This window comes from Gossypium hirsutum, chromosome D02 (assembly GCF_007990345.1).
Source record: "Gossypium hirsutum isolate 1008001.06 chromosome D02, Gossypium_hirsutum_v2.1, whole genome shotgun sequence".
Classification (NCBI taxonomy): domain Eukaryota; kingdom Viridiplantae; phylum Streptophyta; class Magnoliopsida; order Malvales; family Malvaceae; genus Gossypium; species Gossypium hirsutum.
In genome coordinates this window covers 70507200-70532406 of record NC_053438.1, presented here as the reverse complement: position 1 = coordinate 70532406, position 25207 = coordinate 70507200, and the positions used below count along the sequence as shown (strand labels likewise).

Sequence of the window (25207 nt, the reverse complement as noted above, 5' to 3'; positions counted from 1 at the left end):
TTTTTATAAAACCGATGTAGCCTCCATTTTTGTTTTATGATCCATTAAAATTAATCTTTTCATGGATACGAGGGTCACATCCCTTAAAAACAAAAGACAATTAGGAGCCGTTAATTAATAGCCACGTGTACGGTCAAGAGAACATTTTCTCCCCCCACTTTGAACCATCAAAGATTCAAAGCACCTATCAGCTTTGGCTTTCATTAGGGTTTGGAATTTTCCTCGAAATTTGTTTTTAACTTATTTTGACAAATCAGATTGCATGATTGGTCTCTTTAGTTAACAATCACATCTCTCTCTCTATTTCATATTAGGGTAATTATTTTTTTTCCGGATTTGAAAACTTGATTTCATTGGTTCGAATTTAAATTTAATTCGATTTGATTTAGATATAAAAAATTAATAAATTAAATTCGTCCAACCTGAACTAAAAACTAATTTGAATTTGAACGACATTAAGCAAAGAAATTTAAAAAGAAACGAAAAATTAATTTGAATGGTAGTATTTGGTTCGATTTTGTTAAATTCATTTATGTTATTACTTAAATATATTCGATTTGATTTGATTTACAGCTGATATGCTTAAAATTTGCAACTATTCGAATTGAAACTATATTTTTTAATTTATAAATGCTTTTAGTTTTATATAACATAAATAGTTTTAATGTTTTGGAACCTATAATGACCCAACACGAAAAAATTGAAATGATTAAAATCTAAATTGATCCTAAATTAAAATGACTCAAAATTTTAAAAATTGATTTGACCTTATTTAGATTGAATGAACCCAAAATTAATATGACCCACCCGATTGAAAGATCTTAAATGTATCGAAGGAATAGTCAGAGGTGACACAAGCGACTGGAAATAACCTTGACCCTCTAAAATGGAATATTTTCTCTTTAAACCCTCTAAATTCTCTAAAGTTTAAACTAATATAAGGTAAATTTATCTTTTGACTTCCCAAGAATAATAACATTATGATGATTTATTCTTTGTAAAAAATTGTAAAATTATAATCTAATACAGTGGTAAATTTACATTTTATCTCTCATAAAATTTATATTTTAACTTTGACTCCTCATAATTTGTTTTTTTGGCTTCGCTGGATATTAATTATCAATGAGAACTCAATCAATCAACCATGGAGTAAAAGAAACTTACCATTCATTTGCAATTGAAAATAGGAAATGTGTTGGGTGCAGTAATAAGGCACATTGTCCTCTCAATGGGAGAACATTGTTCGAACATTGAAGACGACACTATTAAGAGGAACAACCACGAACCTTGAACATGAACAGTAAAACGGATATAGAAAATACTTCCCAAAAAAGAAAATAGGCAACAGAGCCAATGGAATCTTAGCTTAATGACATGAACTTTAAAGAATTCAGATTCGAGTCTCGCTCAATGTAAATGTATAAATTCTCTCAAATTTTACTCCGAATTAACTATTGAAATCATTATTCTATTAAATACTTGTAATGATTGATTATATTAAGAGGATAGATATAAAAAGAAAGATGAATGAAAGGATTTTTTTGCAATTGGGAACCAAACAAGAAGATAGGGTTGACATGAAAGGGGCACATGGGTCAAGTGAAAGGCACAACATGGGGATGTTTGGTCTCTATGAAATGAGAACCGTCAATGGGGTTAGGTAATGAATGTATGGGGTCCAAGATCTAGTATTTGGTTGCCACTGTTATGATTGAGTAAATATCTACTTGTTTGGACTTGGAAGTACTATACATGTCATCACATGATGTTCCAAAACACTAGTAATCTAATTGGATTTTTATTTTCCCAATGTTTTAATCATGTCCATCGGAATCACATTCATGATAATCACATTTGTCATTCATATATAGCGTATATTTATGATAATTTAGACATTAATGTCTGCTTAAAGGTGGATTTAGATGGGCGATTGGGTGCGGTGCGGTGCGTTTAGTTTACTTTTTGTCTCATGCTACAGTATCGCTACAGTGTCTAATCTCACCACCACCGCTGTTTTTACACTAACCGCAGGTAAACGCACCGCCCATCCAAACTCACCCTAAGATAATCTATGATGAAAAAAATATCAGTAAATCGACTAATTTGCAAAGAGTTAGATTTGTTTATGAGAAGAATTATTCATCTAAGTTTAAAAATCCGCTCAAAATTTGAAAAGGTTTGAGAAAAATATTCGGCCTAAAACAAATGATATTGAACAAAAAATGTAGGCTGGTTTAAAATATAGATCAGACTCGAGTTTGAATTGATTTTTTTTTATTTGTAATGTTTTATATTATGTTATTTTTATATATTATGTAATTTATAATACATAAAAATTAAATATACTATATACTATTATAATGTAAACATTAAAAAAAAGTTAAGATAACTATATAAAAAATTATTAAATATTAAATTAAAAATAATTTAAATATATATTTTTAAATTTGGGTGGGCTTGGGAAAAATTTTAAGCCCATATTCCAAGTCAAACCGAGTTTGGACAAGTTTAGAGTGTGTTAATATCATGTCTAGACCCGACGCATTTCAAGAACTATATGAGATAACTCTCTTAAAGACATTTGAACCCTAGATGATGGACCTGGACATTTTTTCTCCTTTAAGACTATTGACTCTTATTTTCCTCCTTTCTAATCATCTCTCGACACTCACGTCTCAATCATCTTAATGTATCTGTGATTCTCCATCTCTTAAGTGAACCGTCATAAATTACCAACTCTCCTTTGTATCAACAAATTTTTTTTTACAAGAGAAGGAAACAAAGTTACTTAGAATCGAACCCAAACTCTAATACTTACGACAAAATACTCTTGTCACTAACTCCTTCTATCAATAAATTAAAATAATAAAAAAATAAAATTTGCAATGTTTTATTTTTTATGCAAATTAATAAATAAATGAGTGAATAAATAATGAACAGATCGAATATATGTTCTTTTTTCTAGGTATTCTTTGCAGCAATAATGGAACCCATTTTCTTTATTTTTTTTTAAATTTATAATAGAATTTTAAATCGAGCATGTTTAATTTTTCATTTTTTATTTATATTTAAATATAATTCAAATAATAATAATCTTGGGTCTTCATTACTAAAACATAAATTTAACTCGTATTTTAAATTTCAAATCTAATATTCTTATAAAAAATTAAAACACTCAATTCTTAAACGTGGTTAATTAAATGTAGCTACAACGAGAAGAAATTTCCTTGTATAAAAAATAGTGTATAGTCGATTGAGTTTTAGCTCGATTGGTAACATTATTGTCGATACAAGAGGACGTGAGTTTAAATGCATTGAAGCGTATTATCTTTTTATTTATGGATTAGAAATAAACTATAAGTAATTTTAGACATTTTCTTTTACTAAAAAGAGCATATATGATTCGAATATAATTTACTAGTTACGATTAACGAGGAAGATCTTAGATCATATTATTACACTTATAAAAATTGATTATATTAATTAAATTAAATTAAGACAAGGAAGGCAACATGTCCAACTGGGTGGGAGGTATGTTGCTATCATCAACATGTCCAATATTGCAGTAGAACCGTCAATATATATATATATATTTTTTTCATAATCACCAAAAAAATTAAATCTATAAATCAACAGCTGGATTCTAGAGAATTGGAAATTGGGCAAAAAAATATCTGAAAATTCTGAAAACGACAAATCTATGTATTTTATTTTATTATTTTTTTGGAAATATTTTATTTTATTTTATTTTATTTTATTAATTATAAATTTTATGGGTTGAAAAAAGACATGTGCTAGGCTACCAAGGGCTTTCCCTGTTAGGAAAAACTTGGATCGGCATTTATTGTCATTTTTTTGAAAGATTTTTTTTGTAATGGGTTAATTTCATTATATATCCTAAAATTAATATCGAAATTCTAAATTACAAATCATTTTAATTGAATTGTCAAAATAATCAGTATTATATCATTAGTTTGGAGTAGAGGTGCTCATGGGACGGATCGGGCCAGGTTCAGGTCTAAGCATGGTATTAACATATTGGGTTTAAAATTTTACTCAAACTCGTTCATATTTGCAAAACACTAACCCAAACACATTTTAAGTTCGTCTATATTTAAAAAAATTATTTTATTTTAATATTTAATAATTTTTTATTTATTGAAAATTTTTATACAGTCATTTTAACATTATTTTAATGTTTACATTAGAGTAGTATTATATATTTAATATAGTTTTATTTTTTTAATGTGTTCTAAATTACATAATATATAAAAATAACATAATATAAAATATTATATAAACTGAAAATGTGTTGGGGCGGGCTTGGGTCTTGAATATTCAAGCACAAGTCCAGCCCATATTTCAAACGGGCCTAATTTTTTTTGTCCATACCCAAATTTTAGTCTAATATTTTTGCCTAAACTTTTTCAAATTTTGGATGGGCCTTTGAACTTGGACGGGTAATCTGACCTATGAACAAACCTAGTTTAAAGTATATTATACTTCATTCCCTACCCTTAATAATAATAAAAAAGAATATGAATATATATAAAGAGAGAGAGGCTAATCTAAAAGGGCAGACAATGATTTTGGTTCTCCAAAAAATAAAAAAATTATTATTTAGTCCTTTAATAAATGACTAAATTGTAAATTAATATAAATTAAATTTATACTTTGACTCTCGAAATGAAAAAAAAAAAGATTAAGCCTCTTCAAAAATTATAAAATCATAAATTACTACATGATAAAATTATATTTTGGCCACTCAAAAATTTATAATTCAAATCCATCCCCTAAAAATATTATTAATATTGCATTTTTCTAAACATCTTAGATTCATATTGTCCATTCCTTTATAATTTGATTTTTAACTAGCATTGAAATCATAAACGTACAACTATACAATGGGAAATTCAAGGACCAATTTGAAATTTAAGCGATAGATAGAGGGGGTTCAATGAAATTAGTCATTTTTTGACCATTTGTTTTTTTATTTTATTTATACCAGATATATAAATACCCCTTTGCAGGGTATCTCGTGAAAAAAAAAAAGGCTCACAAGCCAAGAAAGCTTATAGCTTTGCAACCATTTCACCACCTTCATTTACATTCAGTCACACATTTGCTAAATCTTCCATTGAATCTAGACACCTTTACGTCCGCTTCTTCATCTGCAAAAAAAGAAGAAGAAAAAGGTCATTTTTTATCACTTTTTCTTACTCAAATTCCCCAACTTCCACTTAGTGTACACATTAGTTCCTCTTTTAATGGTTCTTTGATCTCAGGGTCTTTGAGAATTTAGCTTCTTTCGAGAGTTTTATGGTCTGGGTTGTTTATGTAATCTTAAAATACTTGGATTTGATCCGATCATTTAGCCTCTTTTTCGTGACTCACTTTTTTGGGTTTTAGTCCCTTTTAAGTATCTAACACAACTTTACCTTTATGTGATTTACACTTAAATTTCAGGGTTTTTCAATCTGAGCCATCTTTTTTCTTGCTATATCAGCTAAGGAGCTTCAATGGATTCATGTTGTGTAGCTTTTAAACCCAATTCTCCTTTATTGAATACAAGAAATGGCTATGGCTATGGCTATGGCAATGGAGATATTAAAAATACATTTTTAGGGGAAAGAACAAGAGGGAGTGTTTGGTTCAATCAGCTCTCAAACACATTGAGAGGTGATGATAAGAAGGAAAATAAGATAAAATCTGGTGTTTCTGCTGTTCTTACATCAGATACACCAAGGGAAGCTGTGGTATGTTTCAAAACTTTTTCCCGTTTATGTCCCTACATGATCTTGTATTTTGCATTTTTTTTTATGTATGATTCATGACTATTTGAGAAAATTTATCTGTTTAGACATTGAAACCACGTCGGTTTGAAAGACCAAGAGTTGACCCCAAAAATGTAGCTTCAATCATATTAGGAGGTGGTGCAGGGACTCGTCTTTTTCCACTTACTAAAAGGGCTGCTACACCTGCTGTAAGAACATATATATACACGAATTTGATGATATATACTTGATTTTGATGCAAAAGTACCATAGACGTCCTTGTACTCCTTGTACTCAGATTAGTCCCAGAGCAAATTGGTCATTTAATCTACTTACGAGGACTAATTTTCTCTTTTTTAGTAGAGAGGCCAAAATGCTATCTGGCTTCTAATACAGGGGCTTCTATGGTACTTTTACTGATTTTGATTCATATAAAACATGTTGAATGTTGTTTTTTATGTGAATTATGATGTTTTTAGGTTCCAGTCGGAGGATGTTATAAGCTGATTGATATTCCAATGAGTAATTGTATCAATAGTGGGATCAACAAGATTTTTGTTTTGACTCAGTTCAACTCGGCTTCCCTTAATCGTCACCTTGCTCGTACATATTATGGCAATGGTATCAATTTTGGAGATGGTTTTGTCGAGGTACGATGTTTGAGTATCAACAGTATTAAGGATTCATTTGTTCTTAGATTATTGAACGATTCATTCGGTTAACAGGTTCTGGCAGCGACTCAAACATCGGGAGAAGCAGGGAAGAAATGGTTCCAAGGAACCGCTGATGCTGTGAGACAATTCATTTGGTTATTTGAGGTAAAACCCGAGTTTCGTTTTCCCTTTCTAATTTCGTGTAGTTTGTTTTTGTGATGAATTAAGTTTATTCTTGTAGGATGCAAAGAATAGGGATATCGAGAATATACTTATCTTGTGCGGTGATCATCTTTATCGAATGGATTATATGGAGTTTCTACAGGTATTGATTGCTTTTTACGAGATTGGGACTCGTGTTTTTTGGCATTTAACTAACTAATTTCTGATGCATAACAGAGTCACGTCGACAATAATGCTGATATTACAATCTCGTGTGTGCCAGTGGACAACAGGTTTTTATATCTTCTCTTGTTTTAATAACGTACTTCTTGTTGGATATATATTTACTCCAACTAAAAAGCTGACCATAATGTGTTACTTTCTAGCCGTGCATCGGATTATGGACTGGTGAAGATGGATGGAAGGGGTCGTATTGTCCAGTTTGCCGAAAAACCAAAGGGTGCCGATTTGAAAGCAATGGTAAGCATGTTCAGGCATCGATGTTATCACGGTTATTATGATAAGAAACTGTATTATTTACGTGCTTTATTATTATGATTCTCTGTAGCATTACGATAAGAAACTGTATTATTTATGTGCTTTATTATTATGATTCTCTGTAGCAAACCGATACCACACTTCTCGGGTTGTCTCCCCAAGAAGCTATGAAATCTCCTTACATTGCATCGATGGGAGTTTACGTATTTAGGACAGATGTGTTATTAAAGCTTCTAAGATGGAGATATCCGACTTCAAATGACTTCGGGTCCGAAATCATTCCTGCTGCTGTCATGGAGCATGATGTCCAGGTAAGAACTTTTAAAAACGGAACTTCTGTTTAAGCTACAAATGCACAACTGACCCCTATCAAAGCTATGCACTAAATTCTGAGTGTCTCTCGTATGTACAGGCATATATTTTCAAAGACTACTGGGAAGATATCGGAACGATCAGATCATTTTACGAAGCCAATTTGGCCCTCACTGAAGAGGTTGGTGAAACTTATATATGAACTTACCGCTCGGTTCTTGAAATAAATTTAACCTCTAAAACTTGTCTCCTTTTTTCAGTTTCCGAGATTTGAGTTTTATGATCCAAAGACACCTTTCTATACATCTCCCCGTTACTTACCACCAACCAAAATCGACAAATGCAGGGTATGGGATTGGTCTACTTTCGGTTTTATTTCCGGCACTTTTGTTTTCTTACTTCTCACGTTTTGGCCCGTTTTTACAGATTAAAGATGCAATAATCTCCCATGGATGCTTCTTACGAGAATGCAGTGTCCAACACTCGATAGTTGGTGAACGCTCGCGTTTGGACTATGGTGTTGAGCTTCAGGTTTAACTTTCATCCTTTTCCATTTAAGGAAAAACCAATTTCCGTTAACGTTTATTCTTTGATTCCTCTTATTCACTCTTTGCTATCTAACAGGACACGGTAATGTTGGGAGCAGACTATTACCAAACTGAATCCGAAATTGCTTCTCTATTGGCAGAGGGTAAGGTCCCGATCGGAATTGGACGCAATAGTAAAATCAGGTAACTTAACATGAAGAACAAATTCGAGAGTCGAATGAAATACAAGAACTTTATTTTTTTCTAAAAAATGTATGGTTTTTGCTTTTATAGGAACTGCATTATTGACAAGAATGCTAAGATTGGAAAAGATGTGGTCATTGTGAACAAAGATGTAAGTATACTATCCCTTCCACTTTTAGAAATTTGGTCCTTCTCAGTTAATTGAGCAAATTGATCCCTTTTAAAAAAAATTAGATCAATTTAGTCCCTCTCAATTTCGATCAATTAATCATGATGTTCACTTTTTACATCCATTTATCCTAATTTTGATTGTTATAATAGCCATCATTGAAATCCTTATTTCTTCCATTTTTGGTAAAAAGACCTCATTAGTTCCTTTCAATTTCAAAATTGAGCAAATTGGTCACTCTTAGAAAAAATCGAGTAATTTTGTCTCTTTCAATTTCGAAAGTTTGAGCAACTAAGGACTATTGATTTTTCATTAATTTATTTTTGATTGGTATAATAACCTTTAATGTTTAGACGTTCTATCCATTTGGTTCTAATTTTAAAAAATTCAACAAAAGCCCTTAATATTTATACATTCTGTCAATTTGGTATTGGTTCTAAATTTGTTAATATCCAATAGGATAGTAATTTGTTAAACTTTTTAGAATCATACCCAAAATGACAATTTGTATAAACGTTAAACACTAGATTTATTATTATACCAATCAAAACTAGGATAAATTAACTAAAAAATATGATAATTTATTCAATATCGAAATTGAGAGGACTTGAGTGGTCTATTTGCCTCTATTTTTCAACCATGGCTACATCAAATTAAACTATCAATGAACTGCTGTTATTTCTTTTGATTAGGGTGTTGAAGAAGCAGATAGACCAGAAGAAGGATTTTACATAAGGTCAGGTTTAACCATCATAATGGAGAAGGCAACCATAGCAGATGGCACAGTTATATAAAAATGGGGGACCTTAAAAATGACATCCATGGGGGCAGCTTTGAAGATTGGAATTCGAGTTGCGAAAAAAGCAACCGATGAAGATTGAATTCGAGTCTGAATGTCGGATATGGCGGAATGCTGTACATGCAGCATTTGCCTTTGAAGAAAAAGAAATGAAAGCTGCAACTTATTATGTAAATTACAAGTTCTTTTATGTACTGTAAAATATGGTTCTCATAGAAATAAGTTTAAGAAAATTAGATGGCTAGCGCTTTAGCAGCCCTTGTTTCCTTTTATTAGTAGAGTAATAATATATCTTTTGAGAGACTAAAATGGCTGATGCTTGTTTCTTTTATCTATTTTTATCCGTTTTGATGTTAATCGTTTTAAGAAGCATCCGAAGTGTTGTTTGTCGACAAACCCTGGTATTGTTTGTGGATTAAGTTATGGTAATCTTACAATTTTATGGTGAGTGAGTTGGAGTGTCAAAAAGTGGCTACTTGGGACATGGGTCTGCACGAAAGCATTTTGTCGGGTTGGGTTCGGTGAACGGTTCATCTATCAAAAGAAATGTGTGCATTTACTCGTGGAATTGTGATGTTGGGATCTTGGGTGCTTATTTTAGTAGGTAAATTAACGCCTACGCTCTGGAAGATAGATTATAGATTATTACGGGTTATACTTGGGATTCAGATATCTATTTTAAAAGAAATTTATCTAAAATTACCTATAGGTGGATGCATGGTTAAATGTGAACATTAGTTTCTATATATTAAGTTAAAGATCAAATTAATTTTTTTTATTGAAAATTTCATCTATTTTTATTATTAAAAATTAGCACTTGCATTAAGAGTCAGATTGTTTTTTACTTCTTTTTACTAAAAAAATGGTAAATTAGTCCTTATATGTTCAATCAAAGAGCAAATTGGTCTTTTCTGTTAAAAACTTAATTCATTTTTACTGTTAAAAACTGACGCAGCTAACAGAATAATCAAATAATTACATGTGTTGTGCTACGTGTACTTCATTATAACGTATAGGAGTTAGTTTTAACAATAAAAATGAACGTAATTTTTAATAGGACTATTTTATTCTTTAATTTAATATATAAAGATTAATTTACTTATTTCCTTTTAGTAAATGGAACAAAATGCATATAAGAATCTCTACGATACTTTTGCCAAACATTAAGTTATGATGAGCTTTGAATCATGCCCTTATATATGACATTATTATACATCTAAATTCACTTATCGAATCAAGTGACACCATACATCCCCTCTAATGACTTATATATTATTAGTTGTGGTTGAAACCTTACCATAAGCAAAACGCTCCCATTTCTTTAGGTAGGTGATTATACGAACTAAATCGATGTTGAGTAATCCATTCATTCAAGATATACTTCGAAAACGTAAAAATCTCACAACACCCATCACCGCAAAAGTGAAACCATTAAGCTCCACGTGGCAGGTCACCATATTGACACACTCTTGTTCTGGCTTTTGTCTCTATACGTGGCCTAGTTTACGTAGAAACATGTTGCCACAAAATGCATGAAAAACAAAAACAGTTTCCTCATAAAACCGAAACAATGAAGAACATGATAATAATAGTAATACCCTAATCACCATGCAAGATACGAGAACTGATTTGAAACTACTAGAAGGAGGTGTCTTAAAGGAAGCAGAAGAGACCATCAAAGCTGATCATGTCGGAAACAACCCTGAAACTGATTCAGATTCAGCCACTGCTCTGCAACTTTTTCTTGATCGTATCCCCATTAACAATTCAATCCCTGGCATTAAAAACTCACCTGGTAATTCATTTCTTACGCAATATATATGTATATATGTATTTAGAGACAAAATATGTAGTTGTTGAAATTAAACTTGGGTTTTATATATAGTTGTGGAATTGAAAACTGGGGATACTGTGAAGGATGCAATTGAGTTTTTGTATACAAAGAATGCCTTCGGTGCTCCCATTGTTGATGTTTTAGACCCTGAAATCCCATTAACCAGATTCCCAGATCGCTACATTGGTTTCCTTGATTTTGCCACCTTGGTTCTCTGGTCCCTTCAGGTATGTGTGTGTGTGGTTATGCCCTTTTGCAGAATGCTAGCAAGGAGACTGGTGTAAGTATGTATGTATGTATGTATGATTATGTCCTTTTGCAGAATGCTAGCAAGGAGACTGGCAAAGGCAATTTCATGTCCTTGCTTGAAAAGAATCCTGAAATTGGCAATACAAAGGTCTCTTTTTTTTTTTGGCCTTTTTTCTCTTGTTGAATTCTATGCCTTTTAAGGTGAATTATAGGTGGATAAGAATTTGAATTTAGTAATTAAATTTCGATATTTTTTCTATTTTGAACTTGGTAATTGGATTTATTTTTTTCTTAAATTTGAAAAATATAAAAACTTAATAACACGATACTATAAATTTTTAGTTGATGACCTAATACAATATTAGAGTTTCATATATTTTATTCTAATAATTGGACCGATGGATGAGTCGATCATATTATTATTTTTCAATCCAGTCCATTTGATTAGTTCAATTGCTAGACTAATAATAATTAAATAAAAATTTAAAAATAAAATCAGTTCAACTGATTTTTGTCTCAGTTTTAAATTTTATCAATTTTGAACAGTTTTATTTAACCTCTTGTTTAAATTAATATATCGGTTTAATTGGTTCAATTGATTAATTCAATCATATTTTAAGAATACTAGTCACGTTATTAAATTTTGATTATTTTGATTGAATCTAAATTTAGGGGCTAAAATGAAGTTCAGGGTTAAAAATTATATTATCCCTCATGTGTTGAATTTTACCAATTGGAACTAGGTAGGGGAGTTAGCAAAATCTTTCCTATGGAATCCATTTTTCCCTGTACGCTTATAGGATACCCTATTTCATGTTCTGTTGCTGATCTCGAAACACCGAATCCAAGTCGTGCCGGTTGTCGAACAATCCAATCTTAAAGTCACAGGTTTCGTTACACAGGTACAAGTACTTATAAATCGAGCTTACCAAGCCATATATTGCAAATAGAAGGCTAACTTGTTGCCTATTTTATGATAGAATGCAGTTATCCAATTGCTTCTTCAATCTGATGGACTCACTTGGTTCGATAGTATTGCCGAAAAGCCGCTATCGGAATTCCGGTATGTGTATCGTTTTCGAGCAATTATTGCTTAAGTTTTGATTTTTTTTACATCTTTTTTCAGGTTCGAAAACGAGAGTGTAAGTTTCGTGTATGGTGATGAGAGCATAGCCGATGCACTTCATGTCTTGTTTAAAAGCCAAACCGGTGCAGTTGCTGTTATCAATAGACAAACTCGAATGCTGATCGGTAGTGTTAGAAACGGCGATGTGTACCTTCTTATGGAGAACGATAAGATTTTCCGTGATCGAAAGTGAGTAATGTTTGTATTTGTTGCCACCGTTGACAAGTAGTACAACTTACAGAAATTTTTACGGTTTTACAGGGTTGTGACCGTGGAGGAATTCATTCGTATCGAGACTAGTGACAGGGATCCCGATCCTACCATCGAACGAGACATGGGGGCTCTTTTATCGGCAGGGGTTCTTCAACTACGAAATAAATACCGTCCGAGAATGGACTCACCGGTCACCAACAAAAAAACCGATACACTCAAGGAAGCAATGAAGAATGTAGCAAGAACTAAAAGCGATTTCTGTTTCCAAGTCGATGATTCACAGCATTTACTCGGCATACTCACGTTGAGAGACATTATCCTTCAGTTTTCGCCACCGTCAATGAACTCTAATATCGATGGAGGAGGCTTCTTTGAAACTGCACTCGAACTGACTGGTTGTCAGATCAAAGGTGGAACACTAGTTTGTGATCATTAATGCATTTAGTCCTCAGGAAGAGTCACCATTCGGTCTGAGCGAGTGCCGGTTCTGGTTCCAGTTTTGGCATTGCTTCTATCTACTGGAGTGTGCTCAACTTGAGATGTTTTAACACATCTGCTCGGCTCCGGTCCTAGAACATGTCGACGAACAGCAGCATGTTGGTAAAGAAGATGCTTAACATTTAGAATCTGGGTTATTGAGGTACTTGTCCTTCCATCATCTACTCGATTTAACCATAACAGAAAACAACATTGTCGGGAACGGCTCCGAAAGGATTAACGATTTCGGAAGAATATGTTTATGTAATTGTTAAAGATTTTTAAATTATTATTAAATTGACACAACGACTAAATATTTGTTGTTTGTTGTTATATCAATTTTTAAAATTTTTAAATTATCATTGTATTAAAGCTTAAAAGTGTTAACTTTTTAAAGAAAATATTAAGTTTCGTTTTCTTCATTCAATTTTTAAAATGTATCATATCAAGTTTTAATTTCTTTTAAAAATCAAGTTCGTACTTAAATTATTAAAATGCATCAAAAACTTTTCTTTACATAATTAAATTATTAAAATGTATCAAAAAAAATTTTGACCATTAATTTTAATAGTTGTTTGTTTTTAATTTTTTCAGTTAAAGTCATGCTGTGTAATAATCTTTTTTAATAAAAAAATTATAAAAATTTATTAAAAATATTAAAATATTAAAAATTAAGAAAAATGTAAAAATTAAAAATTATAAAATTTTATAAAAATCATAAAAATAGTAAAAAAATTATAAAAAATGTGAAAGGAAATATAAAATTCGTATTTAAAATATTATTTTTTATTTTTTATAATTTTTATTAATTTAAAGTTTATATTTTTTTTATAATTTCCTAGTTTTTAATAAAATTTAAATATTTTTTATATTTTTAATAAAATTTAATAATTTTTATTATTTTTTTATAACTGTGATTGTGACACGGGTAATTTTAATTAAAAAATTGAAAAAAAGGAGTAATTAGTTTTAACAATTAACTTTTAAAATCAATTATAAAAAAAATTTGATAATTTTTTTCAATTTAAGTACTCAATGAGTAGAAAAATAGGGGATTAATTGTGTTTTTTTTTTAATTTTGAGAATTTTTGACGAAGTTTTTGTATTAATAATTGTATGATCGATAATAAAAAAGAAATAATTAAATGATTATTTTATTACCTGACTAACTAGATGGCTGTAGTCTAGCATTTAATATAGATAGATAAAGGCCGAGAAAGGCATATGGTTTCCCGTTCCGTTTACATCACTGTCGGGGAAACTAAAAAGTCAACGCTGTAACAAGGGGGAAAAACATGGTCAAAAAAAGAGAAAATATTTATAAAAAAAATTGAAGTGAAAGATACCCATCTCCGAATAGATCTGCTTGTTTATCGCCTCTTGCTTTCATCTCTTGTCACCAGAAAAAACTATTCCTCTTAGTCCAAAGCTGAACAACGGAGGTTCCTTTTGAGGTTTGAGTTCTTTTAAAAACTATATTTAAAACCAATTTTTTAGTTTTATATTGATTCTTCTTAAAGATCCCAATTTTGTTTTTTCAAGCATTCCATTTTTTTTTTTTAGAATTCATGATAGATTCCTTTTTCAATTCAACGATTTTGGTTGTTCTGGATCTGGGTTTTTGAGGTTTACTTGTTTCCTTTCAAAGAAAAAAAAATGGGTTATTGTTTGTTTAGTGAGAAAGTTGAAGGGAAATTATGGGATCTCATGTTCTTCTGGGTAACTCTTGGTTTTTGTTCGGGGTGAGCATTTGATCGAATCAAATCGAATCGAAAATTTTCGAGTTAATCAAGTTTTCGAATCTCATTTTATCATCCTAACTTTATTTGAAGTTTTCTCGAATCGAGTCGAGTGAGATATAATTCGAATCGAATCGAATATATTTGTTCGAGTTAAATTTTAAAAAATAATTTTGGGTCCTTGTAACCATTGTCACCCATTGTAATAAAATTTATCCACTGTAATCAAATTTTTTTATTAACTTTCATCACCTCATAATTTATTTATTAATTTTTTATATACTAGTTAGCTTCTTTGCTTGCTTAGTTGTTTCAATTATCTTCAGATTCTTGTCACTATTTATTTTGGAATTAAAAAATATATTAAATGTAAAAATATATTTTTTTAATAAAATTTATTTTAAAAATAAAATGTGAAATTAATACAAATATAAAATTTTAACACGAATATTTTATGGCATAATTAATAATTCAATTTTAATATAAATATTCAATACGGCTAAACAATTCAATAATATAAATAATATAAAATATAAAATTTAATTTAATAATATAAATAATATATATAAATAAAATTATTACTATTTATATTTAGTGATTTTTTTGGATAATTTTAATTTTTTATTTGAGAATAAAGGGTAAGAAATAAAAATTTAGGAGAAAAATAAAAAATTTTTGGAAATAAAAGTTTGAGGAAATTTAAATAGGGAGAGTAAAATTTTGTAGGGAAAATATTAAAAAAAATTGGAGGGATGAGGGTTTGGGATAAATGGGAGGTGGGATGGGAAGGGAATAAAAGTTTTAGGAAAAAAGTAGGAGTAAGTAAAAATTTTGGGGGAAAATAAAAAGTTTTGAGGTTTTTTGGAGTAAAATGTTGAGAAAAATAAATGGGAGAGTAAATTTTTTGTGAGAAATGAATTTTGGGTAGATTAGGGAGTTGGGAGAGGAGAGGAGTAAAAGTTTTGGGGGGAAAGTGGGAAGGAATAAAAGTTTTTAGGGAAAAGTAAAAATGTTTAGGAGTTTGGGGTAAACATGTAAAATATTATAGTTTAATATTCTAATTATTCGAATTATTCGAGTTATTCGAATTCGAAAACTCAACTCGATTCAAACTCGAAATTCGAAAAAATTCGAGTTGATTTGAATAACTCGATTAACTCGAATAATTTGATTCGTTTAACTCGAAATTCGAATTTTTTTCGATTTTTTCGAGTCGAATCGAATTTTGCTCACCTCTAGTTTGTGTGATATGGGTTTGATTTTCCTTTTGGTGGGTTTTGTGTATTATTTTCAAAATCTCAGTTCCAAATTTCTGAATCATGAGATTTTAAGCATGTACTTGGTAAACAAACATAGCATTAGGGTTTTTAAGTGTTTATTTTGGGAACTTAATGGATCTTTGTGCTTACTTTGATTTGATTCTTTTCTTATGAAATAGGATTTGAAGCTAATATCCGATGGAAGGAATCGGAGGGCCACCGATGCCTCAATGGGGACATGATGCTTGGAGGATGTATCAGTATTATCTAGATAAGTCGACTCCTCATACGACTTATAGGTGGATCGGATCCCTTGTTATAGTAGCTATCTATTGTTTGCGGGTCTATTCCGATCAAGGGTTTTACATATTCGTGTTCGGTCTAGGGATTTACCTACTGAATTTGCTATTTGGATTTGGGTTTTTGTCTCCTTTGGTTGATCCTGAACTCGAAGGTTCCGATGGACCTTTGTTGCCAATAAAACGTTCAGACGAGTTCAAGCCGTTTATTCGTAGGCTACCCGAGTTTAAGTTCTGGTAATTGAAAATTTATCATTCATGTTCTTACTTGTAATGATGCGGTAATAGTTTGTTTTATGTGCTCTGTGCCTAAATCTTTTGTGATATTTTGGTTAAGTCTAAAGCATAGTCTGGTTTTCGTGATGGATGGAAACATGCCTTTTGTTTTTTACCAAGGAAATTTATGTGTGAATATGTACATGTTTTTTGTCATTGATGATCATGAAACTTAAGGAATAGTTATTGCATTATTTAAGATTTTAACTAAATGGCATGTATTAAGTGACACTCAATTACTGTTTTTAAGGTAAAGGTACCATGAAAGTTCTTATGTTAGAAGTCGGATTGTCTTTTGCCTCGTTTACTCAAAAAATGGGCAAATTAATTTCTGTACATTAGATCAAAGAGCAAATTCGTTCTTTTACTAAAAATTCTATCAGTTTTTACGGTTAAAAACTGATTCTTGTATACCAATATGAGGTACATGTGTCACATCATGTGTCATTGTCTGGTTATTCTAGTAGTCATGCTAGTTTTTAACAGTACAAATGAATGAAATTTTTAATAAAAATGATCTATTTGCTCTTTGATATAACACACAAGGGTTAATTTGCTCAACTTTTTAAGAGAGAGGGTAAAATGCAATCTGGTTCATGTAGCTTTAACCCTGTCTTTAACTGCAATGTAGCATAAGAGTTTCTTGGAGATGATTTAATCTCTAAGATTCCAACCTTTGTTGCTCTGTTTGGTGTTTTTTAGCATACTTGCTGAATATGAGACGAAATGATCTTGCATTACAATTTACGAGCACAGGCGACAGTGTTCTGCTGCAAGTTTCTGATTTTGGAAATCTAGAAGAATATGATTGAAAGCATATTTGCTCTTTATCTGTCAATTTCATCATTAATTACCTCGTCATTGTCGATTATTCTGATTTCATGCATTTCACTGTTTCTTTATAAGTATAGAATAAGGACTTATTTAGATAAACTATTAAACTTGCGGGGCTGTTTCTTGATCTCAGAAGTTCGTTGTCTTGCAGGTACTCCATGACCAAGGCTTTCTGCATAGCATTTGTCATGACTTTCTTCTCTGTATTCGATGCTCCCGTCTTTTGGCCTATACTACTTTGTTATGGGATCGTTCTCTTCGTTATTACAATGAGGCGTCTAATCGGACATATGATCAAATACAAGTATATCCCATTCAGCATCGGAAAACGGGTTCGCCTTTAGTTTATACTCGTGGCCAACCAGGAAATCTTAACAATTTTTTTTTCTTACAGAAATATTCCGGTAAGAAAGGTTCTGCTAGTAGCAGTGGTTCTCGTGAGGATTGAATCTCAGCATACATGATCATTGATTTTCATCTTTGGAGAAGATGAATTTATGCTGTTTATGGATTCTTTTTTTTTTTTTTAAATATGCAGTTTATTACAAAAACATAAGTTCAGTTTGACCCTGTTTATACACATTTTTAAAGATATGATCAAAGATTTTGGGGGATTATTGGGCAGAAATGTATACATGCAACAAAATCATTGTTTCAGTCCTCTGATGGTTTATATTGGTAGCTAAATTGTTAGTGATAAAGATCATTTTTTATTATTATTAGGAGGAACCATCAATGGTTGATTATGCGCTTAATTTCTCTTCTGATGTGCTTTTTCATAACTGGTGCAATGATGGGGTTTTCCGCAGTAAATGGAAAATTAATGGCTAATATATAAAAAGGGTAAACTATACAAATAGTGATTCAACTATGCCTATTTTCTATTTTGATCATCAAAATTGATAATAGAAACTTTTTTTAATCGACATAATAATACATTTAGTTTTCATTTATTCTAATTCTTAATATTTTATAAATTTATTCCTTTGGATTTATAAATTTTATCAATTTTATTTCAAGGCTATAAATTTGTAAAACTTAAAAAAAAATCTCAATTATAAATTAATAATATATTTATATTTAGTAAATTTGTAGTGATTTTGTAAATTTGTTCATGCTCATGTATCTTTCTTTAAATATACTTATGAATTTTCATTTTTTTTCATTTTTAGCACACTCATGAAAGATTAAAAAATATATCAAAATAGTTTATTATCTAATTTAGTTGTAAAATTTTTTTAAAAAAAATAGAGGTGATTTAAGAGTTTTTTAAATTATATTACTAATTTGTACTTGAGATAAATTTTTTTTCTTTTTTGGGTTTTACAAATTTATAAATTAATAATATATTTATAGATGTAGAATACTTTAAAAGCTAAAAATTTTGGTTGGGAAGATTGAAGATCAAATTGATAGAGTATGTAAGTATTGGTGACTAATTTTGTTATTATACCCATAGAAAAAAAAGCTTTCCGTTATCAATTTAATGGTGGATAATCAGAACATGAACGAATTTAAATATTAGTGTCTAAATTGAAAATTTTTTAATTTAGGTGACCAAAATAGGAACACGAGAAATAGTTGGGTGACCATTGTTATATAGTTTTCCTATATTAAAAAGGGTAAACTATTCTAGTAGTTATCCGATTATTAATTTTTTGTCATTATATATTGTAATATATATTATATTAGTATTGGAATTTATTTATATATTTTATTCATAATATATTAGGATATTATATTAATATCATTTTTATATTATTTATCCATTTCTATTTCATTTATTTTATTTGCATTTAAAATTTAGATAAAAAAAGTAAGGAATTTATATTAAAGAGTATAAATTGACTTATTATACTCCTGAATATAAAGTCAAAGATATTGATATCTTGGCAGCCTTCCGAGTAACTCCTCAACTCAAAGTTCCGCCTGAGGAAGTAAGGGCCACGGTAGCCGCTGAATCTTCTACTGGTACGTGGACAACCGTGTGGACCGATGGGCTTACCAGCCTTGATCATTACAGAAGGCGATCCTACCACATTTAGAATTTGGGTTATCGAGGTACTTGTCCTTCCATCATCTACTCGAGTTTAACCATAACAGAAAACAACATTGTCAGGAACGGCTCCGAAAGGATTAACGATTTTGGAAGAATATGTTTATGTAATTGTTAAAGATTTTTAAATTATTATTAAATTGACACAACGAGTAAATATTAAATTTTAAAGTTGTTGCTATATCAATTTTTAAAAATTTTAAATTATCATTGTATTAAAGCTTAAAAGTGTAAACTTTTTAAAGCAAATATTAAGTCTCGTTTTCTTTGTTCAATTGAATATTTAAATTTTTAAAATGTATCAAATCAAATTTTATTATTTAAAAAAACCCATTAATTTTTTTCACTCAAGTACGTACTTAAATTATTAAAATGCATCAAAAAAGTTTTTTTACACTTAATTGTGTACTTAAATTATTAAAATGCATAAAAAAAATTTTTTGATCATTAATTTTAACAGTTACTTGTTTCTAATTTTTCAGTTAAAGTCATGATGTGTCATAATCATTGTTAACAAAAAAATTATAAAAAAATTATTAAAAATATAACAATATTAAAATTTTATTAAAAATCAAGAAAAATGTAAAAATCAAAAACTATAAAACTTTATAAAAATCATAAAAATAGTAAAAAAAATTATAAATAATGTAAAAGAAAATATAAAATTCGTAAAAGATTCGTATTTAAAATATTATTTTATAATTTTATTAATTTAAAGTTTATATTTTTTTGTAAGTTTCTAGTTTTTAATAAAATTTAGATATTTTTATATTTTTATTAAAATTTAATAATTTTTATTGATTTTTTTTATAATTTTTTATTACATATCCCGCTGTGATTGTGACACGGGTGATTTTAATTGAAAAACTAGGAGTAATTAGTTTTAACGATTAACTTTTAAAATTAATTATAAAAAATTTTTTGATAATTTTTTTTCAAATTAAGTACTCAATGAGTAAAAAAATTAGGGGATTAATTTTTTTTTTTTGAATTTTGAGAATTTTTGACGCTGTTAAGTTTTATTATTAATAATTGTATGATCGATAATAAAAAAGAAAATTTTACAACTTGACTAACTAGATGACTGTAGTCTAGCATTTAATATAGATACACAAAGGCCGAGAAAGGCGTACGGTTTGCCGTTCCGTTTACATCACTGTCGGTGAAACTAAAAAATCAACGCTGTAACAAGGGGGAAAAACATGGTAAAAAAAGAGAAAATATTTATAAAAAAATTGAAATGAAAGATGCCCATCTCCGAATAGATCTGCTTGTTTATCGCCTCTTGCTTTCATCTCTTGTCACCAGAAAAAACTATTCCTCTTAGTCCAAAGCTGAACAACGGAGGTTCCTTTTGAGGTTTGAGTTCTTTTAAAAACTATATTTAAAACCAATTTTTTAGTTTTATATTGATTCTTCTTAAAGATCCCAATTTATTTTCTCAAGCATTCGATTTTTTTTTTTAGTATTCATGATAGATTCCTTTTTTAATTCAACGATTTTGGTTGTTCTGGATCTGGGTTTTTGAGGTTTACTTGTTTCCTTTCAAAGAAAAAAAAATGGGTTATTGTTTGTTCAGTGAGAAAGTTGAAGGGAAATTATGGGATCTCATGTTCTTTTGGGTAACTCTTGGTTTTTGTGATATGGGTTTGATTTTCCTTTTGGTGGGTTTTGTGTATTTTTTTTCAAAATCTCAGTTCCAAATTTCTGAATCATGAGATTTTAAGCATGTACTTGGTAAACAAACATAGCATTAGGGTTTTTAGGTGTTTATTTTGGGAACTTAATGGATCTTTGTGCTTACTTTGATTTGATTCTTACTTTGATTTGATTCTTTTCTTATGACATAGGATTTGAAGCTAATATCCGATGGAAGGAATCGGAGGGGACGGTGCATCGGTGGCATCACCGATGCCTCAATGGGGACATGATGCTTGGAGGATGTATCAGTATTATCTAGATAAGTCGACTCCTCATTCGGCTTATAGGTGGATCGGAACCCTTGTTATAGTAGCTATCTATTGTTTGCGGGTCTATTACGTTCAAGGGTTTTACATAGTCGCGTACGGTCTAGGGATTTACCTACTGAATTTGCTAATTGGGTTTTTGTCTCCTTTGGTTGATCCTGAACTCGAAGGTTCCGATGGACCTTTGTTGCCAACAAAAGGTTCAGACGAGTTCAAGCCGTTTATTCGTAGGCTACCCGAGTTTAAGTTCTGGTAATTGAAAATTTATCATTCATGTTCTTACTTGTAATGATGCGGTAATAGTTTGTTTTATGTGCTCTGTGCCTAAATCTTTCGTGATATTTTGGTTAAGTCTAAAGCATAGTCCGGTTTTCGTGATAGATGGAAACATACCTTTTGTTGTTTACCAAGGAAATATGTGTGTGAATATGTACATGTTTTTTGTCATAGATGATCATGAAACTTAAGGAATAATTATTGCATTATTTAAGATTTTAACTAAATGGCATGCTTTAAGGGACACGCAATTACTGTTTTTAAGGTAAAAGTACCATTAAAGTCCTTATATTAGAATTCGGATTGCATTTTGCCTCGTTTACTTAAAAAATGGGCAAAAAGGGCAAATTCGCTCAAAGAGCTAATTCGTTCTTCTATTAAAAATTCTATCAGTTTTTACTGTTAAAAACTGGTTCTTGTATATCAATATGAGGTACATATGTCGCATCATGTGTCACTGTCTGGTTATTCTAGTAGTTATGCTAGTTTTTTACAGTACAAATGGATGAAATTTCTAATAAAAAGGATCTATTTGTTCTTTGATATAACACACAAGGGCTAATTTGCTCAATTTTTTAATAGAGAGGGTAAAATGCAATCTGATTCATGTAACTTTAACCCTGTCTTTAACTGCAATGTAGCATAAGAGTTTCTTGGAGATGATTTAATCGCTAAGATTCCAACCTTTGTTATTCTATTTGGTGTTTTTTAGCATACTTGCTGAATATGAGACGAAATGATCTTGCATTACAATTTACGAGCACAGGCGACAGTGTTCTGCTGCAAGTTTCTGATTTTGGAAATCTAGAAGAATATGATTGAAAGCATATTTGCTCTTTATCTGTCAATTTCATCATTAATTACCTCGTCATTGTCGATTATTCCGATTTCATGCATTTCACTGTTTCTTTATAAGTATAGAATAAGGGCTTATTTAGATAAACTATTAAACTTGCGGGGCTTTTTCTTGATCTCAGGAGTTCATTGTCTTGCAGGTACTCCATGACCAAGGCTTTCTGCATAGCATTTGTCATGACTTTCTTCTCTGTATTCGATGTTCCTGTCTTTTGGCCTATACTACTTTGTTATTGGATCGTTCTCTTCGTTCTTACAATGAGGCGTCAAATCGGACATATGATCAAATACAAGTATATCCCATTCAGCATCGGAAAACAGGTCAGCGGCTTACAACACAATTATACCTTCGCCTTTAGTTTATACTCGTGGCCAACCAGGAAATCTTAACAAATCTTTTTTCTTACAGAAATATTCCGGTAAGAAAGGTTCTGCTGGTAGCAGTGGTTCTCGTGGGGATTGAATCTCGGCCGGTTTGGATTACGACATACATGATCATTGATTTTCATCTTTGGAGAAGATGAATTTATGCTGTTTATGGATTCTTTTTTTTTTTTTAAGTATGCAGTTTATTACAAAAACATAAGTTCAGTTTGACCCTGTTTATACACATTTTTAAAGATATGATAAAAGATTTTGGGGGATTATTGGGCAGAAATGTATACATGCAACAAAATCATTGTTTCAGTCCTCTGATGGTTGATATTGGTAGCTAAATTGTTAGTGATAAAGATCTTTTTTTTTTTTTTAGGAGGAACCATCAATGGTTGATTATGCGCTTAATTTCTCTTTTGATGTGCTTTTTCATAACTGGTGCAATGATGGGGTTTTCCGCAGTAAATGGAAAATTAATGGCTAATATATAAAAAGGGTAAACTATACAAATAGTGATTCAACTATGCCTATTTTCTATTTTGATCATCGAAATTGATAATAGAAACTTTTTTTAATCGACATAATAATACATTTAGTTTTCATTTATTCTAATTCTTAATATTTTATAAATTTATTCCTTTGGATTTATAAATTTAACAATTTTATTTCAAGGCTATAAATTTGTAAAACTTAAAAAAAAAATCTCAATTATAAATTAATAATATATTTATATTTAGTAAATTTGTAGTGATTTTGTAAATTTGTTCATGCTCATGTATCTTTCTTTAAATATACTTATGAATTTTCATTTTTTTCATTTTAAGCACAATCATGAAAGATTAAAAATTTTATCAAAATAGTTTATTATCTAATTTAATAGTAAATTTTTTTAAAAAAATAGAGGTGATTTAAGAGTTATTTAAATTATATTACTAATTTGTACTTGAGAGAATTTTTTTTTCTTTTTTGGTTTTTACAAATTTATAGATGTAGAATAACTCTGATTTAAAAGCTAAAAATTTTGGTTGGGAAGTTTGAGGATCAAGTTAATAGAGTATGTAAGTATTGATGACTAAATTTGTTATTATACCCATTAGAACAAAAGGCTTTCCATTATCAATTTAATGGTGGATAATCAGAACATGAACGAATTTAAATATTAGTGTCTAAATTGAAAATTTTTAAATTTAGGTGACCAAAATAGAAACACCGGAAATAGTTTGGTGACCATTGTTATAGTTTACCTATATTAAAAAGGGTAAAATATTCTAGTAGTTATCCAGTTATTAATTTTTTTTTGTCATTATATATTCTAATATATATTAGTATTAGAATTTATTTATATATTTTATTCATAATATATTAGAATATCATATTTATATTATTTTTATATTATTTTTCTGTTTCTATTTCATTTATTTCATTTACATTTAGAATTTAGATTCAAAAAAAAGTAAGGAATTATAAACTTAAAAAACAGGGATCGGGTTGCGCCATACATTTGAAAGAATATAGAATAATGATGTATTTGGCGAATCAAATACCATGGTCTAATAAGGAACCTTTCGGATTCGTTGATAATTTTTTGAAAGATTTATTCGAAAAGGTTTCATTAACTCCTCATTTATATCAAGTAGACCTTGTTGTTACGAGAATTCTTAATTCATGAGTTGTAGGGAGGGACTTATGTCGCCATGAACAGAGGCTAAAGCAAGTGTTAGATTCAAAGTTGGTGTTGAATAGTATAAATTGACTTATTATACTCCTGAATATGAAGTCAAAGATACTGATATCTTAGCAGCCTTCCGAGTAACTCCTCAACCTGGAGTTCTACCTGAGGAAGCAGGGGCCGTGGTAGCTGCTGAATCTTCTACTGGTACATGGACAACCGTGTGGACCGATGGGCTTACCAGCCTTGATCATTACAAAGGGCAATGCTACCACATTGAGCCCATTCCTGAAGAAGAAGATCAATATATATGTTATGTAGCTTACCCTTTAGACCTTTTTGAAGAAGGTTCTGTTACTAACATGTTTACTTCCATTGTGGATAATGTATTTGGGTTCAAAGCCCTACGCGCTCTACGTCTAGAGGATCTGCGAATCCCTACTGCTTATATTAAAACTTTCCAAGGCTCCAAGGGTAGATTGATACAATATAAACTTCTGGTAAAATGCCCCTCCCCAGTAACCCAGAGGATAAAGTACATTACATAGCCCGTTTTAGGGATTGGCGACTTACCCATTCCATGACTTTGGCACTGGACGTTCCAA

General features: G+C 30.2%; 4 protein-coding genes and 1 pseudogene across 6 annotated transcripts; all 5 read left to right on the top strand.

Moving 5' to 3' along the window:
* Positions 1-5026: 5026 nt before the first annotated feature.
* LOC107908791 (glucose-1-phosphate adenylyltransferase large subunit 1) lies at positions 5027-9407 on the top strand. 2 transcript variants are annotated; one of them, XM_016836061.2, is made up of 15 exons: positions 5027-5195; positions 5467-5756; positions 5861-5983; positions 6254-6424; positions 6500-6592; positions 6669-6752; positions 6827-6882; positions 6976-7069; positions 7213-7398; positions 7500-7580; positions 7660-7746; positions 7826-7930; positions 8024-8130; positions 8221-8281; positions 8992-9407. In XM_016836061.2, the coding sequence occupies exons 2-15, from the start codon at positions 5520-5522 to the stop codon at positions 9091-9093; spliced, it is 1587 nt and encodes a 528-aa protein (XP_016691550.2). In that variant the 5' UTR covers positions 5027-5195; positions 5467-5519; the 3' UTR covers positions 9094-9407. The 2 variants fall into 2 exon arrangements, with proteins under 2 accessions (XP_016691550.2, XP_016691551.2); XM_016836062.2 differs by having other exon boundaries at positions 5035-5195; positions 5507-5756.
* A 1278-nt stretch (positions 9408-10685) lies between these two features.
* On the top strand, positions 10686-13311 carry LOC107908789 (uncharacterized). Its single transcript, XM_041088375.1, has 8 exons — positions 10686-10893; positions 10984-11159; positions 11192-11212; positions 11255-11329; positions 11982-12083; positions 12162-12244; positions 12308-12496; positions 12569-13311. Exons 1-8 carry the CDS (start codon positions 10707-10709, stop codon positions 12954-12956), a joined length of 1221 nt encoding a protein of 406 aa, XP_040944309.1. The 5' UTR covers positions 10686-10706; the 3' UTR covers positions 12957-13311.
* Positions 13312-14273: 962 nt separating this feature from the next.
* Positions 14274-18032, top strand: LOC107908790 (protein RER1B). 2 transcript variants are annotated; one of them, XM_041089243.1, is made up of 4 exons: positions 14274-14451; positions 16175-16531; positions 17556-17736; positions 17799-18032. In XM_041089243.1, exons 2-4 carry the CDS (start codon positions 16194-16196, stop codon positions 17850-17852), a joined length of 573 nt encoding a protein of 190 aa, XP_040945177.1. In that variant the 5' UTR covers positions 14274-14451; positions 16175-16193; the 3' UTR covers positions 17853-18032. The 2 variants fall into 2 exon arrangements, with proteins under 2 accessions (XP_040945177.1, XP_016691547.1); XM_016836058.2 differs by having other exon boundaries at positions 14275-14451; positions 17556-17708.
* Positions 18033-20584: 2552 nt separating this feature from the next.
* LOC107908788 (protein RER1A) lies at positions 20585-23289 on the top strand. The gene is made up of 4 exons (XM_016836054.2): positions 20585-20819; positions 21311-21679; positions 22699-22879; positions 22968-23289. Exons 2-4 carry the CDS (start codon positions 21330-21332, stop codon positions 23019-23021), a joined length of 585 nt encoding a protein of 194 aa, XP_016691543.1. The 5' UTR covers positions 20585-20819; positions 21311-21329; the 3' UTR covers positions 23022-23289.
* Positions 23290-24451: 1162 nt separating this feature from the next.
* Positions 24452-25150, top strand: LOC107907712 (ribulose bisphosphate carboxylase large chain-like; annotated as a pseudogene).
* The last annotated feature ends 57 nt before the right edge of the window (positions 25151-25207 follow it).

Coding starts and splice junctions, on each gene's coding strand:
- LOC107908789 (XM_041088375.1), top strand. CDS start 10,707: ATGCAAGATACGAGAACTGATTTGAAACTACTAGAAGGAGGTGTCTTA. Junction 10,894..10,983: donor TGGCATTAAAAACTCACCTG/GTAATTCATTTC, acceptor TTTTATATATAG/TTGTGGAATTGAAAACTGGG. Junction 11,213..11,254: donor ATGCTAGCAAGGAGACTGGT/GTAAGTATGTAT, acceptor GTCCTTTTGCAG/AATGCTAGCAAGGAGACTGG.
- LOC107908788 (XM_016836054.2), top strand. CDS start 21,330: ATGGAAGGAATCGGAGGGGACGGTGCATCGGTGGCATCACCGATGCCT. Junction 21,680..22,698: donor CTACCCGAGTTTAAGTTCTG/GTAATTGAAAAT, acceptor ATTGTCTTGCAG/GTACTCCATGACCAAGGCTT. Junction 22,880..22,967: donor CATTCAGCATCGGAAAACAG/GTCAGCGGCTTA, acceptor TTTTTCTTACAG/AAATATTCCGGTAAGAAAGG.
- LOC107908790 (XM_041089243.1), top strand. CDS start 16,194: ATGGAAGGAATCGGAGGGCCACCGATGCCTCAATGGGGACATGATGCT. Junction 16,532..17,555: donor CTACCCGAGTTTAAGTTCTG/GTAATTGAAAAT, acceptor GTTGTCTTGCAG/GTACTCCATGACCAAGGCTT. Junction 17,737..17,798: donor CATTCAGCATCGGAAAACGG/GTTCGCCTTTAG, acceptor TTTTTCTTACAG/AAATATTCCGGTAAGAAAGG.
- LOC107908791 (XM_016836061.2), top strand. CDS start 5,520: ATGGATTCATGTTGTGTAGCTTTTAAACCCAATTCTCCTTTATTGAAT. Junction 5,757..5,860: donor ATACACCAAGGGAAGCTGTG/GTATGTTTCAAA, acceptor TTATCTGTTTAG/ACATTGAAACCACGTCGGTT. Junction 7,747..7,825: donor CCAAAATCGACAAATGCAGG/GTATGGGATTGG, acceptor CCGTTTTTACAG/ATTAAAGATGCAATAATCTC.